Source organism: Ceratotherium simum, chromosome 5, assembly GCF_057802395.1.
Source record: "Ceratotherium simum simum isolate JZ-2026a chromosome 5, ASM5780239v1, whole genome shotgun sequence".
Taxonomy (NCBI): domain Eukaryota; kingdom Metazoa; phylum Chordata; class Mammalia; order Perissodactyla; family Rhinocerotidae; genus Ceratotherium; species Ceratotherium simum.
Window position 1 is genome coordinate 51,748,853 of NC_141904.1, and position 16,952 is coordinate 51,765,804.

General features: G+C 56.2%; 1 protein-coding gene across 5 annotated transcripts in view; it reads right to left on the reverse strand.

Moving 5' to 3' along the window:
• CACNA2D2 (calcium voltage-gated channel auxiliary subunit alpha2delta 2) overlaps positions 1-16,952 on the reverse strand; it is a 141,805-nt gene that overhangs the window by 99,884 nt on the left and 24,969 nt on the right. For all 5 annotated transcript variants that reach the window (XM_087431084.1, XM_014792381.2, XM_087431086.1 and 2 more), the window contains exon 2: positions 12,611-12,692. In XM_087431084.1, coding sequence (XP_087287210.1) covers positions 12,611-12,692 — 82 coding nt within the window. The remainder of the gene's footprint in view (positions 1-12,610; positions 12,693-16,952) is intronic.

Genomic DNA, 16,952 nt, shown 5'->3' on the forward strand with positions numbered 1-16,952 from the left:
GGCAACACACAAACCTGCGACTCCTCAACCTAGTGGCCTCCTTGCACTGGACAAATGTCCTGTCCCGGGGGCCCCTCAGCCCCAGGGAGGGAGGGAGGACAAGTGCGAGGCCTGCACCGACAAGCCTCAGGCCAAAGTACATGCTCAGATGAGAGGAGTCGGGCTCAGTCCGCAAGAAGCCCAGAGCACCCGGCTCCTTGGAGAATGAGCCTTTGGACCCAGACCCCCTGGGTAGGCTGGGCTCCCCTGGCAGGTCTTGTGTCTCAAAAGGGAAGATGAAAAGCCAGGCGAGTACCCAGGAGAGCCCCCTCTGTCACCCAGGCCTTGCCCAGGCCCAGGAACCTTCATGCCCCTATGTGTCTCATCCAGGTCCCAGACCCCTGGGGACCCAAGACTTTGCTGGTGCCCCAGGGTGTGGTGCTGCTCCAAAATTCACCCTTCTTTTTTTTTTTTTTTTTAATTTTTTTTATTTAGTTATTTATTTTCTCCCCAAAGCCCCAGTAGATAGTTGTATGTCATAGCTGCACATCCTTCTAGTTGCTGTAAGTGGGACGCGGCCTCAGCATGGCTGGAGAAGCGGTGCTTCAGTGAGCGCCAGGGATCCGAACCCGAGCCGCCTGCAGCGGAGCATGAGCACTTAACCGCTAAGCCATGGGGCCGGCCCCAAAATTCACCCTTCTATATCCCAAGTTCACTGGGTGCTCACTGCAGAAAGAGGTCCAAGATCCCTGGGGAGTGGGCGGCGCAGGTCACCCAACCCCATGGATGGATACAACATTTTCCAGCTTTGCCAAGGGTTTCTGTGGAGGCTCTGTGGGCAAAAATGCTGCTGGCGAAACTCGTGCAGACAGGAGAAGCATGCCTCCTCGGGCAGCAGATGGGTACGTGTCCTACCCTGGGAGCCAGTCTGAGGTGGGAGGCAAAGGCCCAATCTGACAGCCCTGTCCAGTGAGGAAGCCCACGCAGCCTCCTGGGAGCCCCCAGTCTACTATGGGTGCAGCCACCACCCTCACAGAGCTGTGGGCTGAGGGGGAGACAGCATGCAAGCCCCGGGAGTCCCAGTCTCAGCCGAGAGGCTGCCAGACCCTCCTTGATGCGGAGCAGTGAGTTCTCAGGGCCAGTCTCCTGCCTTCCCCCCAAGGAGGCTCCAGACCTCCATTCCCCCTGAGCAGCCCCTCCACCACTTAGCAACAGAGACAATTTACATAATGCATCGAGTGTGAGAGCAATAATGGCTGGGGAAGCAGGGTGCCCGTTAGTGGCTCCTTGGGAGGGAAAATACCTGCTTCCACACCGCTGCCTCCCTCCTCATGGAACAGGGCGCGAGGCTGCCGGGAAGCAGGTGTCTTGAAGTGCTTGGCTGCTGCCAAGAGAGGCCTGGAAGGGCCGCGCCAGCCCTGGAAATGGAGCAACCTCAGGACAGAGAAGCACGTGGGAGGAAATTTCCAAAGCACTCGAGTTTTGAACATAAATCCACCCAGCCGTGCTCCCAGAGCCTTCCCGGAAGAGGAGCCACTCCAGCAGGCGGGAAGCTGTAGCCGAGGCCGGGGAGCCAGGCTGCAGCTGCCCAGGAGGCGGTCAAGTTCAAACACAAAGGCAGCGATGGAAGGGGGAGAATACATAAAAATTACTGGCACGGTAACTGCTTTTTATATAAATGTTCTTTTTAAAAGTTTTCCCCAGTGTGAAAGTCCCTCTTTAAAAAGAATAAATTCACCGCACACCAATTTATTCTGCGCCTGTAGATGGAGCATAATGATGGCTCCTCTGTCAACACCTGACCAAGAGGCAAGTGGCTTCCACTTGACCTAACTTCCAGGTCTCCCTGCACGGCAATGCAAGCAGCAGCAGGGCCCAGGGGTCTGCGAGGGACAGCAGGAGGGGGTGGCAGGCAGGCCTGCCAAGAGTCAGCATCAAGCAAGACTCTGGTCCTCAGGGCCAAGCCCTACAAACGCCATCATTGCCCCAGGAGCTGCGTTTGAATGGAATATTCAGAACAGGGGCAGCTACAATCACGCAGACAGGGAGACACAGAGCTGTGGGAGCTGGGGAGCACGGAGGCCCTCACTTTCTAGGGGCAGGAGAGGGGAGGTATTCAGCAGGCTTCTGAGGATTCGGCCCCGAGGCCTGCCTGCAGGGCATGTGGAGGAAGCTGGCTGGTGACAAGGCACCTGCGGGTTGTAAGTGGGAGTGGCCTGTCCTGCACTGTAGGAAGCTCCCCATGGACTTCAGCTCTGCTCTAAGCCCGCAGGCACCCAAACTGTTCCCCCTACCTCCAGAAGGTGACACTTCGGTGGACCCCAGCCCAGGGCAGGAAGGGCTGCTCCCCCTCACTAGGAGCCACAGAACCTAGAAACAAGGTTCCTGCCCAGTGCCCCTTACCAGTTCCAGCTCTCTTATCTGTGAAATGGGGACAAGGTCCTGGGTGGCCTCACCACCCGGCCTCCATGAGCACTGGATTGGGGACAATGAAGACTGCCTGTATAAGGCCTGTGCTCTCACAGGAGGGTCGCTTGGTCCAGCACGCATCCCAGGGCTCAGACACATAGGGGCGTGAGGACACAGAGCCATAACTGACAGGCACATTGCCCCCCTGCAGGGCTGCTGAGCACGGTGTCAGGCAGAGTGACTTGGGGGGATGTTCGCCACACACGGGACATGGTGTGTGTGTGTGAATGTGAGCTACTCACTCACAAGTGAGATTTCTCAGCTTCACCAATTAATTAGTCAAGTTGTTCTCGCCTGCTCGGGTGGCACAGAGCTCTAGCTCCTGCCTTCTCGAAGTCCCACCCTGCCCCATAAGCATGCCTGCTCACACCTCCACATAGAGCACATAAAACTGTGCATTCAGTCACATACACATGCATGTTCATGTTCGCCTGGTCACACCCCCCCACGCGGCACACATGCATGTGGGATCACTCTCTCATACATACACGCACACGCATGCCTGGTCATGCCCCCACACACGGTATTTCATGCAGGCTCAATCACTCCCTTCTGCAGACACACAAACACTCACCTGTTCATGCCCCCACTTGCAGCACACACACACACACATACACACACACACACACACACAGGTTCACATGTTCTCTTCTGCATGCACACACATACTCACATTCCCATATGCAGCAACATGCTTCTTTCTTTTCTCTTTCACACGTGATCAGCCACATTCCACCACACAAAAGCCTCCAAGTCGGAGATTGTGAGATTGTGTCTCCCAGGGAGTCACACGACCAAGAATCACCAGAGGCTAGTCACCTTCTAGGTTTGACTGCCTGTGTTCAGGTGGACTCTTGGGAGGCCTGGGCATGACCCTGCCCTTCTGGTCATGGTCACCCTACCCCATATGATGGGGAGACTGGACTGGGGTTCCTGGCAGGTCCTGCCTTCTATGTGTACCCAAAGGATGCAAAAGCAGAAGGGAGTGGGGAGCATCACACACCACTGGCCTCAGCACTGATCTGGACAGCTTCCTGGGGGAGGGAGCTATAGGCTGGGTTTAAAACCGGGGAGAAGCCTGGACAGGATGAGGGTGAGTAAGGAGAGTGGCAAGGGGACCAGGAAGAAGAAGCTGGGAAGTCTAGTGGGGGCAGGGAGGGCATACAGATGGCCAGGAGGCCCAAAGGCTCCCCACACTCCCTGCACAGGCCACACACCTTGGCCAGGTCTTGGAGTCACTCTGGAAATAGCCCAGTCTCCTTCACCCCAGCCTGACTTCTGGGTGCCAGCACATTGTGCAGCCAGCTCTTCTGCTGGGCCCTGCTCCATGGACCCACACCTTCTATTCCCCCACAAAGAGCAATCAGGGACCCTCTGGGTGGGGCCAAGCCTGGCAGACCCCATGCAAGCCTACCTCTCCAGGGGCATCTGGCACCAAAGCTCTAGCTTGATGCACTGGGTCTCACTTTCTCCAGGCGGAGCTGGATGGTTTCCACAGTCCTGTGGGACAGAGTCAGAGCCCCATCTCTCCCTTCTCAGTCCTCAGAGGACTTTGCTTATCCATCCACTGAAACAGTTTGCTTATCCATCCACTGAAGAGTTACTAGCTGAGCACCTACTCCATGCTGGCCTTGTGGGCACACAGACGCGTGATTGTACACTGCAGGCATGTGTGCATATGTACTCTCCTGCGTGTGTGCATATCTTGCTTCTCCACCCAGACTGCACATCCTTTCATCTGAGGGCCCAGCCCCCAACCCCACATCCTGAGGCAAGAAATCACAAGCCCTGGGGTGGGTCACTTGATTCCCTGATTCATGAGAAGGATAAACGAGGAGAAGGCCTGAGGAGTCTGCTTTGTTCCTCCCACCCAACCAAAGGAGCCAGCCAGCCCCCTGCAGAGCCACCAGGTCCCAGGGTTGAGAGAGAGGTACAGGAAAGACAGGAGATTTGGGGCTCTACAACCTCCAAACGCTAGATCTCGGCTCACAAGGAGAGGGGAGCCATGCTCAGAGAAGGTGGAGGGAGGCCAGGCTGAGCCTCCGTCTTCTGCCTGGTCGTGGTAAATGCTGCTCATGCTGCCCCTGAGGCCGGCTGTGGTTTGTCAGAACCAATTACTTCTCTGTCTCTGCCAAATGCTTAGAGCTCCGTGAATTTCAGGCAACTGTCCCCATGGCTGCCACAGATCCAGCAATGGATGGGGGTGGAGGAGGGAGGAGGAATGCAGATCGGGTCAGCCATCCCCAGGGGGCCCAGCATGGAAACCCACTCAGCCCTCTATCCCCATCCCCCATCTCCCATCTCCCACCACTGATCAACCAGACCAGCCCCTGGCTCTGAATATGCAGCCCATCGCTCTCCAGAGATGGATGCAGAAGCCAGATGGGGGGAGAGTAGACTCGAGCCTCTCCTAAACAATCTGCAAGCTCTAGGTCCCCATCAGAGCTGACCCCAAGCTGTGCCGCTGCAAGGCTAGCCTCTCTGGGGACCCCAAAGGAGAGCCAGGGAGTTCATCAGAACACATGGCAGAACTTGCCATGGAGAGTGGGGATCTTGCCTTAGGAAACTTTGACAGACAAACATCCCAGATTCCTAAAATGGAAGGATTGAGGCAGCATCCACTTCAGGGAAAGGGCCTGCAGCAAAGCCACAGGTTCTCAACCAAAACTTCCATAGAGAGAGATGCTGCCTGCTCCCCATTGAGGTTCTAAGCGCCTGTGAGATTATCTCTTTCTTAAACTGAGGGACCCCAGTCAAAAAACTTTCCCGAGATCCCTGGAGCTGCGACCCTCAAGAACCCCTGATCCTCAGCCCCGGCCTTGGCCACTCCATTTTCTGACCCATTAACCTCCCCATCCCAATGCTAATACCTGAGGCTGGCCCAGAGCTCAGTAGCTTCCTACGATCCCTACTCCACTGCCAGCCAAGCCCCATGCCCTTCTCTGAGCCCATGGGGCCTGGGAGACAAGCTGCCAACTGGCTGACTGATTTGATAGGACTCTTCTGGGGAGTCGGGTCCCTTCCCTTCACCTCCACCTGCCTCCTCCCCAAGGGTGCCTTTGCAGCTGGCTCACTTCCCAGGCCCAGAGGCCCTGTTTTCTTCAAGCCCTGGTGGCCTTTGTGCCTCTCCCAGTAAGGTCCCCAAAAGATGTCATGGTCAGCAGGTGCTGCCGACTGGATGTTTGTGTCCCTCCAAAATTCATATGCTGAAAACTAAGCTCCGGTGTGATGATATTTGGAGGTGGGCCCTTTGGGAGGTGATTAGGTCATGAAGGTGGAGCCCCTGTGAATGGGATGAGTGCCTTTATAAAGGAGACCCCAGAGAGATCCTCTACCCCTTCTACCCTGCGAGGACACAGCGAGAAGATAGCCCTCTACCAACCAGGAAGTGGGCTTTCACCAGAAACCGAATCTGTTGATGCGTTGATCTTGTACTTCTCAGCCTCCAGAGCCATAAGAAATAAATTTTTATTGTTTATAAGCCATCCAGTCTATGGTGTTCTGTCATAGCAGCCTAAAGACATAGCAGACTAAGACAGCAGGGAAGAGGGAACTGATCTCAAAACTCCTGAGCTGAGACAAGCAAAGGCTATACCTTGGGCATCTGAACTTTCCAAAACCGTGACCAACTCCTGGAAGGGCAGGCAATTAATAATAGGGGTGGCACAAAGGCACCCCCACATTTGCAGGTATCTGCAGACTTTCCTTGCCCTTGCTCCCTTGAGATCCTCACGTCTCCCATGAGGACAGAGTTGCTCAGATTCCCATTTCATGGATGGGGGAACCAAGGCTCAGAGAGGCAGGAGAACATGGCCCAGGTCCCATAGGGTGGGAAGGCCCAGCCCTGCCACTCTTGCCCATTTCATTCTTTCCACTCCCACCCACCATTCAGTTGCTGCCATGGCAGACTCCAGGTTCAAATTCCAGCTCTGCCACTTACCAGCTGTGGGACCTCAGACAGGTCCCAGCTTCAGAATGCACAGCTCTTCTCTCCTGCCCTGAGATGTTCCCTATTCCCTGCGAACTGACCTTGGATGTGGCCCCACGGTGACCTCTTGCCACAAGCTGGAAGCTGGTGGCCCCTCTCCCATGCCTATACCACCAGCCGTGGGTCTGCTGATCCCACCCAGAGATGCCTCTCCCACAGACCCATCCCCTCCACACTCACAACCTCCACAGGAACCTGGGCAGCAACTCCTTGCTGAGGCTTTCTCAGAACCCCAGAAGCCACCTAGCAGGGCTCCTTGCCCCAGCCTTCCCTGGCCAGACTCCAGGAGCAAGGGGCTCTGAATTGGCCATGGATGCAACCACCCACTTATGCCCCTCTGGGGACCTTCCTATCACGGTATCCTCCACCTGCTGTGAGGCTGCTCTGACCTAACACCCTCGACTCCGGGGAACAGGAAGAGGGGGAGGCCTGGGAGAGGGTAGGGGCTGAGAAGGGCATGGATACCGGCTCAGCCCCAGCAGCTCTGGAGGAGCCAAAGGGGTGGGGGAGGCTCCAGGTGGCTGGTGCCTATGGTAGGCATGACCAACATGAGCCAGGGCCCCTGGGCCAGGTGTTTTGGGGCAGCCCTCCCCCCAACACTGACCTCCACATATGCCCTCTCTAGTGGGGAAGTTGTATAGAACGGGTGCGGAAGACCCAAGTCAGTCAGCTGGCCCTCAGGCAGGAGCTCCTGCCACAGATGAAACAGCTTTTGAAAAGCTTCTCAAAAATGGAATTTTCTCCTGCAGATGACAATGGAATGTGTCGGGGGAGGGGGCAAGCAGGAGGGCAACAACCACCCCCCTCCAACTCTATATCTCCCCACACAGTAGAGAAGAGAGCATTCCCAGACCTTACAGTGGGGTGGGGGGTGCCAGAAGAGGCCACCTCCAGGGCAGGGCCTGGGAAGGAAAGAGGTAGGGAGCAGGTTGGGCTAGGGGGACAAAGAGGGGGTCTAGGCAGGGCTTCGGCTGGGCTCCCATGCATCTGCCTCTGTGGACACAATTATGCTCAAGCGGTGGCCTCACCACGTTTCAGACGCCCTCCCAGGAGCCCCCCCAGGAGCCCGCCCTTAGCCCCATGCATCCCCGCTGGGTGCCAAGCAAGAAGACCATATGGAGGGAATAATAAGACAATTAACTTTCCATTAAAGAATAATATATGTGGGTTTTTAGGGAGGCGAGCGGCAGCGATCCCTACCCAGAGGCATATTTCACACTCGCGCCCCCCACCACCCCCACCCCGACGTGCCCCACATCCCGATCATCTATGACAGGAGAGAAGAGGGCGACGTTGGGCCTCACTGGGAGGTGGCTGGAGGAGGACGGGGCTGCATGGGAAGCAAGCGCAGAGCCCCTAGAACGATGGTTCTGAGGCTCCAGGAACCGTGGGGAGGGGCTGGGACGGGCCTGAGGGGGCTCCCTCACCTGACTCAGCACGTCGGCAGGGACAGCCATGCTGGTCCTGTGAGAGTGGGGGTCTGCCTGCCCAAGGAGCTGCAGGCCTGCCCCTTGGGGCTCATGAGAACCACAGTGCTCTGATAGAAGGGCCCACTGTGGGGTCTGGGGGTCACAACCGCTTGAGCTCCCCTTTCCTGGCCTCCCAGGGCTGCTTCTATACCCTGGCACCTCCCCCCACTCCAGCTTCCTTCCTCCTCCTCTTCCCCAGCCCCTCAAGGATTCTAAGCTTCTCTGGCTCTCTTGGACCCTGCTAACCCCGCCTGAGATGCCCAGATGCCCAGAAGAGGACCCTCCCCAGATGGGAGCCAACCACGGCCTCGGCCAGCACCCCATGAGCCAGTGTGTGAGTGTGCATGTGTTTCAGGAGTTGGTGGTACCAGCTGGGGGGAGGCGTGGTGGGGACAGGGAGAGGCCTGTCTCAGAGGCACCTACAGAGGGGCTCTGTCCCCGCCTCCCCAAGCCTCTCAGGAGAAGGGCCCTCAACGTGGCCAAACTTAGGTCCTTGCCAGGAGCCAGCTCCAGATGTGGCACTCTGCAAATATTAATTACACATTCCCAGGGAGCACTGAGCAGATGGGGTGGAGGGACGGCCAGGGGCAAACAAGATGGGCTGGGTCTGTGGCGTCATCACTGGTTCAGAAATGCCATTCCTGGCTACCTACAGAAGTGGGGACACAGACGCTATCGGTCTGAATCACCACGACTGTCCAGAGAAGCACAGCAGTGGGGAGGGGAGCAGGAGATTGGGGTCAGGGATCTCTGAGTCCTGGAATGTTGCTTTCTGAGGATGCAGCTCAGCAGTCCAGGGGAGGGGCTCCCCCAGGGTGGTTCCTCCAGGCAGGTCCCAGGCCTGCACCTCTGCCTTGATACTTCTCAACCCCACTACCACTCAGGACTGGCCTGTTGGGGCTCCAGGATGGGACTGGCTGGTGGAGACAGTCGGCCAGGACCTTGGTTTCCCCAACTGTATGAGAGGACATGAGAGTACCAGCAGCATGCAGCTGGGCTAAGGCCATCACGGGCACTGAGGCGGCCAGGCAAGTGGAGTGGGTTCTAAGTCATTTCTGCCCTGACCAGCAGACCCATCCCAGGCAGCCTTCTCTCACCTCTGACCCCCTCCCCAGACAGAGGATCTTCTCACTTCCTTCTGCAGAGACCTTCCAAGGAAGGTGTCTCACCAGGTCAGGAACCCATCTCAGAGCTGGCATACCTGATGAGCCACTGGTTCTTCCTCAGGTCTGACTATAATCTCTCCTGCTTTGCTTTCCCACAAGGTCCCCAGAGTTGTTCCCCTTCTACCCTTGACACCCAGTCAGAGGGGGTAGGACCCTGGCTGTACCCATCAGAATGACCTGGTCTTCAGAGTGGGGAGACCAGCCATCTCCACATCCTCCCCCTGTGCACCCCCAGGCACCTGATGAATTATTCATCCTGATCAGCCTCATTATGTAAATGAGCTCAGAGCCCAAGCATATGCTCTCTGCTCTCCCCACCAGGATGGTGACAATATGGTCCTGATGGAGGAGGGTAGAGAAGGGGCTCAGGAGACCTCACTCAGCCTCCAGGGGCTCTGGAGGGGGCAAACTACAGTAGGGTCCACACTTTTGTGGCCTGTTCACAGCAGAGTAGACCAGGGCTGGGGGGAGGTGGGGCTGAGGTACTCAGTGAGGCATGGCTCAGGGGTGCCTGGCTAAGCATGGGGGTGGGGATGGCATGCAAGCACAGGGCCACAGTGGGTACTCCTACTATCCGTTGGCCCTGGCATTAGATAAGGAAACATGATGGGGTCTTCGCAGACAGCCCACACACCCCACCAAGGTGTGCCATGGTTTCCAACCTGTAAATGGGCCACAGTCTGCACCCAGCCATGCCCCATGGAGTTCTGGTGAGGTCGGGAAGAGGAAAAGTGCCAAGGCGAGGAAAATGCTCCCGAACCCTACTGTCTACAGTTTCTGAACTCTCGCAGCTGCCAGCTCTTGCGGCTCCCAGGTTCTGGGGGTGGGGCAGCCTTTAGGACTTGGGCAGGCAGAGAGGGCAGACACGCAGGGGCCCAGATGCCAGGATCACTCCGGCTGCAAGGTGTTTGCGGGCAGCTCCGAGTCAGCTCAGGGAGGCCTGGGGAGAGGCGGCCCCAGTGGGGGCGAAGCTGTTAGCTGGGCACAGCGGCGCCAGGGTCCACAGGAGTACTGCTGCGAGCATCTTCCTGACCCATCAGAGAGGGCACGGGCTAGGCACACGGCCCTCTCACGTGCATTTGAAGGACAGCCAAGGTAGCTCAGTCAGGGTGAGGGTGGGGAGCCGACCGGTTGGCTCCCTCCTGCTCCCACGGGGTTGTCCTTTTCTTCCAGAACTTTTCATTTGCTCCCCTGTTGCCCATCTCACTAGAATGCCCTGTGCCAAGAAGCAGCCCCAGAGCTGTCAGCGGGAAATAAGAGGCTGAGGAAGCAGGTGAGAAAAAACTGGAGCAGGACAGAGAGCCAGCAACTGTCATTGGCAGAGGGATGCCAGGAGGAGCAGGGAACGCCAGGTCAGCACTTCTCTGCCTGCCTGCCAGGCTGGCCACAGCCACACCAAGCATGGTCCCTGCTCTAGCCCAGCTCCCCACTTCCCTAGGCTCATCCTGCCCACCCTTCCAAGATGGGAAGCATAGCCGGAGGAGGAGCAGCGCCCTAGAACAGGAATCAGGAGCTCCGGGTCCAAGCCCCAGCAGCTCTGCCACAAGCCAGCTGCGTGACTTTGGTTACCTCTGAGTGGATGGGGTGGGGGAAGATGTGCTCATTGCCGAAAGTATCTGGAATTGCTCAACTCCTATCAGAAAGGAAGGGAACAACACATCCTAGGAGTGAAAATGATCAAGGAGGAAAATTCAAATTTGATTTCTACAAAAGGGGGTGTTTCTGCCTCAGCAGAAACCTGTCCATTGCCATTCTCACCACCTCATCCTCCAGCCAGACCTCCTAGCCACGCCATGGACCAAGAATGAGGATCAGAGAGGGTCCAAGACTCACCCAGCAACACACAGTGGGTACGCTGAGCCGGGATTCCATCTCTGGTCCTCATCATTCAAGAAGCTCAGTGGTTCAGACAGACCTGAGTCTCAGGCCTGAACCACATACATTATTTTTTCATTGGCAAACTTTCCGGGTCTGAGTTGCCCATGACTATAAAATAAACAATGTCCTCAAGTGAGGATTCAAAGCATGGAAGATTCTTGACTGGAGGTGCACAGTTAACTCCTTATGTGGGGTACATCTTATGTCCCAATACAAAACTTGGAAAGGCACATGACACACTTTCTAGGGAACTATATTTCTTCAGGAGCCTACATGGCTGCACTTGGCAGTGCCCACTTAGAACACAGCTAGTGCCGGGTACTATTCCTGAGCATAAATTGACTTCTGTTCCAGAACAGCTTTTCCTACAGTGCCTTCTCTGGAAAGCTCTGCCGGCCTCTGAGCACAGCTGAGTCATTGCGAGTTCACAGAAAGAGAGTGGGATGGAGGTTACTGCAATTCAAGCCCAGCAATCAGGAAAGGGAGGTGCAGATAGGCTGCGTCAGCAGGGAGAGGACATCCAACAAGTTGATGGCTCAGACCTCCAGACCTGGACTCCCCCTCCTGGCCATGTTACCACCTCGTTAGCCACCCCTGATCAGCTCCATCCTATAGCCATAGTCAATGTCAACACACTCACTGCCACCCCCATTTCTTGGGTGCCTGCTATAAGCTAAGCACGGGGAAAGGACTGAGGACAACACCTCATGGTAGCTGCCCTCCGGAGGTTACATCTGTTGACCCTGGCTGTGACCAGGAGGGATGGCAGGAACACCGTGGAGTATCTAATCACTGAGCCCTAGGCCTGGACTCTCGGCTGAACCAGCAACGGCAACTCCGTTTACTCTGCTGTTCCCAGGCCCCCATCAGCAGGAGATCCCCATTAATCCCCTGCTCAGTTCTGGTTGCACCTCCTGGCCCAAGCCCCAGCAACGAGCTCCTCGAAGTCCCACACGTACCCAGGGGTCTCACCCCAACCACTTCAAGAGCTCAACTCCCCAAGCCTCTGCATTTCCACATAAAGAGCGACGGCTCAGGAGCCCATGGCCTGACAACGACACATTTTGCAGCCTTCCGGAGGTGACGGATGGCCTGCTCTTCACATCACTATTTCAAACATTAACATAATCTCCCAGGATGAATGTGGTTGCTCGCGCCTAATCAATCACCCCTCCCGCCCCTTGATGTCTCATCTCACCAAGCACAGGCTCTCAACCTGTCTCATGCTGCAGCACCTTGAGCGGGCAGCGCTGCTCTCCGGGGTTGTTGCCTGGCCACTCGACTCACTGCGTGGACAGTCCCTCTGGCTTCCATGCACAGCTGCATCCACCGGACCCTCCAGGGCCTGGGCTCCCGCCCCAGGCACTGCCTTACACACAGACCTCACCTAACTGAAAACCTGATACATGCAACACCCTGGCATCAGAGCTGACTGGGTACCACTTCAACACAGTCACCTTGGGAAGAGCATGCCATGACCCAGAGGAGGAGTCGCTGTTTTTCTAGTTATTTCCCTACCTCCCCCGTGGGTCCAACCAGGGACCGCACCACACCAGGTCCTTGACAATGCCAAACCTTCCTCACTCCTTATTTCTGAAGCCCTTCCCCATTCCCACTTGGAAGAGGGTCCCTGAAGGAACAGCCAGTGGCACCGGGCTTACCTCGCGGAGCTGCTGGACACCCCCAAAGATCCGCATCACGCCATCGATCTCCTGCTCCAGGCGCCGGGCCCAGTGCTGCATCCTGCATGCAGAGAGGAGAGAGGTGTCAGAGGATCCGCCCAGTGCTGGAACAGCCTAGCCCCGGCCACCTAGGGCTGACCAGCAGCCACTGCCCCTTCAGAACCCCGTTTTCACTAGAGGAGAAAGAGAGGCTAGGAGCCAGAGTGCGCCTGTGACTCCCTTTGAAGTCTAGACCCGGTGGCCTGGCTCTCCTCATGTACTGTCGGACAGCCAGGGAGGAGAGTGGACTGGAGTTTAAATGCACTGAGGGAGGCCAGCAGCTCCAAGACGCCTGCAGGGAGACTATTTTTCACTGTGAAGAGCCAGCCCTTGATGCTGCTACTTTGAACATGGGGACTCTGGACACCAGGGAGGAGGGAGATGTCAGTGGGCCAGGTGGTGTCTGCTAGATCTTAGAGCTTTCTGTCCCCAAGGCTGGGTGGGTCCTGGGGAAGGGGGGAAAACACGAGTCACTGCTGCCACCACCAAGTCACTGTGTAACTTGAGGCAGATCCCTGCCCCTCTGGACCTCATCTGAACAGTGGACGTGGAGAGCTTCCAGCTCAGATGGCCCTTGCCTTTCCAGCACCCTGGTGAACAGATGCTTATCTGAGGTTCATCACTGGATGACCCACATGAACCGCCCACCCTCGGGTCAGTTCAGACCATCCACCCCTTTCTGGGGGCCCAGCAAGCCCCACGAGCCCTTCACCTGAGCCACCAGCCTGAGCAGGTCTCCTTTGCACTGGTGCCCCCCTGCGCTTGTTTCAACACATCTGTGTCTCAGTTTCCTCCTCTGGAAAGCAGGGAAATTTGGGGCTACCTCATAGGGTATGAAAAGGACACATGAGAACAGGTGGGTTAAGGGTGCTGCACAGGGATCTTTGTGAGTGGACAGGATGGGCAGGCGGTCACACGGCCCTGTATTCTCAGCCCACACCCATGAACAGGGATGGCATCTGCGGAGAGGCCTGCCCAGGCTTTAACCGTGACCCCCTCTTCAGGCAGTGCCAGATCAGATGAGCAAAATCACACCAGTCCTTGCCAGGGGCTAGCCACACAGACATTCTCCACACTGCCAAAGGCACTCTGCTGTGACCAAGGCCCCCGCCCTACTCCGTCTGAAGGGCACCTCAACTTCCCCATCCCACCAGACCCAGAATGAGGCCTTTCCAGAGAGGGCTCACAGGAGAATTACCACAAAGATTGAAATACGCCATGGTTCAAGCACACCCCACAGAGCAAGGTAGGGGTGGGGTGATACCAGCCCCAGCCTCTAGAGGGATACCCTAGGAGCCATGGGATCCGGGAGATTGCATCTGGCCCCAACACCTGCCCTGGGCCAGCCTGCCCTACCTCCCCTAGCACCACTAGGGGCCAGGACTCTCCTAGCTCCCTGGGTCAGAAGAGCTTGAGCCTCTACCCAGGCCCTCTGCTCCACACCCCTCCTCAGGCTTGTCACTGGGGGGCTGGGCCTGTGCCTTGTGTGCGCCCCGGTAGGTTGGCATGGGAACTCAGAGCAGGAGGCGGGCAGATCACTAATTGCAATTTGCCAAGCTGAATGTCAGGACCGTGATGGAAAAAAAAATCAAGATCAAAAGAAAGAGGTATTAGCTTTGGCTTGCTGCTGGCTGAGCCACAGCCTGATGCCAACCTCCGCTCTCCACTGCAGGCGAAAAGCTAACCCTGAGCCTGAGCGGAGGCCAGGCTGCAGGCCAGGCTACGAAGGGCAATCAGGCCTCAGCTGCCAGTTGGGGGAAGGCAGAACCCAGCGGAGAATGGAGAGCCTGCTTGGCCGCCGGCTCCTGTCCACCAGGCACTGATCGCCTGGCCCCAGCTGTGGATGGGCAGTGTGGCAGGTGGCTGTTTTGTGCTCCTGAGACAGAGCTTGGAGGTGGGGCGCTAATGTTGAGATGCGCTGCTGCACAGTCTTGTGTCCAGCTGGGCAGATGGCACGTGAATGGGTGAGGTCAACGAGTTGATCTCCAAGGGGAACCATTAGCTCTGCCCTGGCCCCGAACCTGACTTCAGCCATTCACTGGTGTAGGGGACAGAATGCCAACCATAATCCTTCCTGGAACTAATATGTACAAGGGCACCCAAGGTGTGGTGCCAGCATGTCATCTCCTCTCTCGCTTCAATCCTCACAAACAAGCAAACATTATCACCCCCAATTTACAGATGAGGAAACTGAAGCACAGAGGTTTTAAGTGACCTGCCCAAGGTCACTCACCCAGGGACAAGTGAACACAGAACTCGGCCCAGGGGAGTGCTGGAGCCAACAGCCAAGAGCATACACTTTGTACCATCTCTGCATCCAATGTCATCACCTTAGGAGCCTGAAATCCGCCATAGTGGGAATATTTATACCATAGAAATCAGCAAACGCCACCCACCAGTTTTTTGCCTGGAAAGCAAACTGTAAACATTTACTAGCTTGGCACTGATTCGACCCCAGGCTGTTGACTCTTTTCTAGTGTATCTATAGGTCTTTGGTTCAAGGATTTCACGGATAAGTAAAAGAAAACTAATTGGAAGAACAGACACAGATGCCAAATTTGTATTTTGCTCAAACAACACATTGTTATTATAATCACCATTGTTTCATCCAAAAAGGTTATTTCAACACTAAAAAAAGTTTTAGAAGAGCCAAATCTCAGGATAAAGTCCAATCCTTCCCAAGACACACACATACTCACTCTCCTTCCCTCCCTCCTCCCTCCCTTCCTCTTTCTCTCTCTCACACACACAGACACACACACTCTCCCCACTCCCACCTCCAGCTGAGCAGCTCTAGACTCAGCTATGGGCCATGGAGACTGTCCCACCCATGACACATCAGGACACACATACCCTCCTGGGGTCCAGGGGTGGCTCTAGCCGTTGGTCTGGCATGCTGGGCCTGATGGGTAGACCCCAGCTACACTGCCCATCAGCACAGCGCCCAGGTAAACAAGTTATTCTGATTATTCACCTAACCCAAACCCAATTAGGAAGGCAATACGTGTGTCCAAGAGTTTAAAAGAACATGACAGATCATTCATTTCATCATCACAGAGACATGAATTGCTGGTTCCAGGGTTTGGCTGGTGTCCCAGTGCTGGCTCCCAGGGGTGACACATGGGACCGAGGAGGCCAGGAGTCAACTACGCACGTGCAGTGTTCCTGCCCCGAGGCCAGAGAAACCAGCCACCAAGCCAAGACTAACCCTGGCCAGGCACAGTCATCCTCGCTCCAGCAGAAGGGCATTGGGGGAAAGGATGGGGAGATGCATCAGGATCCACAGCCCCGAAGGGTCAAAGGAAAACTGACCCCTGCCTGGGCTCCCATCAGCCTGGGCCCACGTGCCTGGCTCTGCCAAGGCCTCCCTGGTCAGGCAGTATGGTCCATAGGTCACCTTCCCAACAGGGTAGACCCATCTGCTGGCTCGCCAGATCCCTGTGATTTTCCACGTTCTTCATTGAGAAAACTGCTTATCTCCAAGTGTCTCTAAGTGCCAAATTAGCAAGACAGTGAGGAGAGAGTGTCTGGGAGGAGGCACGTGCAGCCAGGAGCCGCAGCCAGCATGATGACTGGTGTGGGCCTGAGAAGCTGGGGACAGAGCCTCGCACCACCATGTCCTCCAACATGCCCGAACCTAGGGGGTACTGGCACTGTGCCCCAACTCCACAAACAAGAAAACTGAGGCCCCTGGCAAGGATGGGTGCAGGGCCATATACTAGAGAGAGAAGCCAGACCTACCCTCCGGGCTCCATCAGCTCCAGGAGCTCACCCTTCCAGGACAACGCAGCCTTGGGGAAGCCTCAGGGAGAGGCTACCGCTGCCAACTGTGTGAGCTTGAGAGCTCTGACCTTGGATGTTCCCCTTGGTTCTAAGTTCTTTTTGTGTGTCGAAGACCAGCCCTGAGCTAACATCCGATGCCAATCCTCCTCTTTTTTGCTGAGGAAGACTGGCCCTGGGCTAACATCTATGTCCATCTTCCTCTACTTTATATGGGATGCCACCACAGCATGGCTTGGCAAGCAGTGCGTCAGTGCATGCCTGGGATCCGACCAGGCGAACCCTGGGCCACCGCAGCAGACTGCGCGCACTTAACTGCTTGCACCACCCGGCCGGCCCCTGGATGTTCCCCTTGGAACCTCAGCTTTCCCATCTGTAAACAGGGGTAATAATGACTGGCTGAAGAACTTTTTTGTTTTGTTTTGTTTTGTTTTGTTTATTGATGTTTTAATAGTTTATAACATTGTGAAATTTTGGGTCGTACATTTTTGTGTGCCCATCA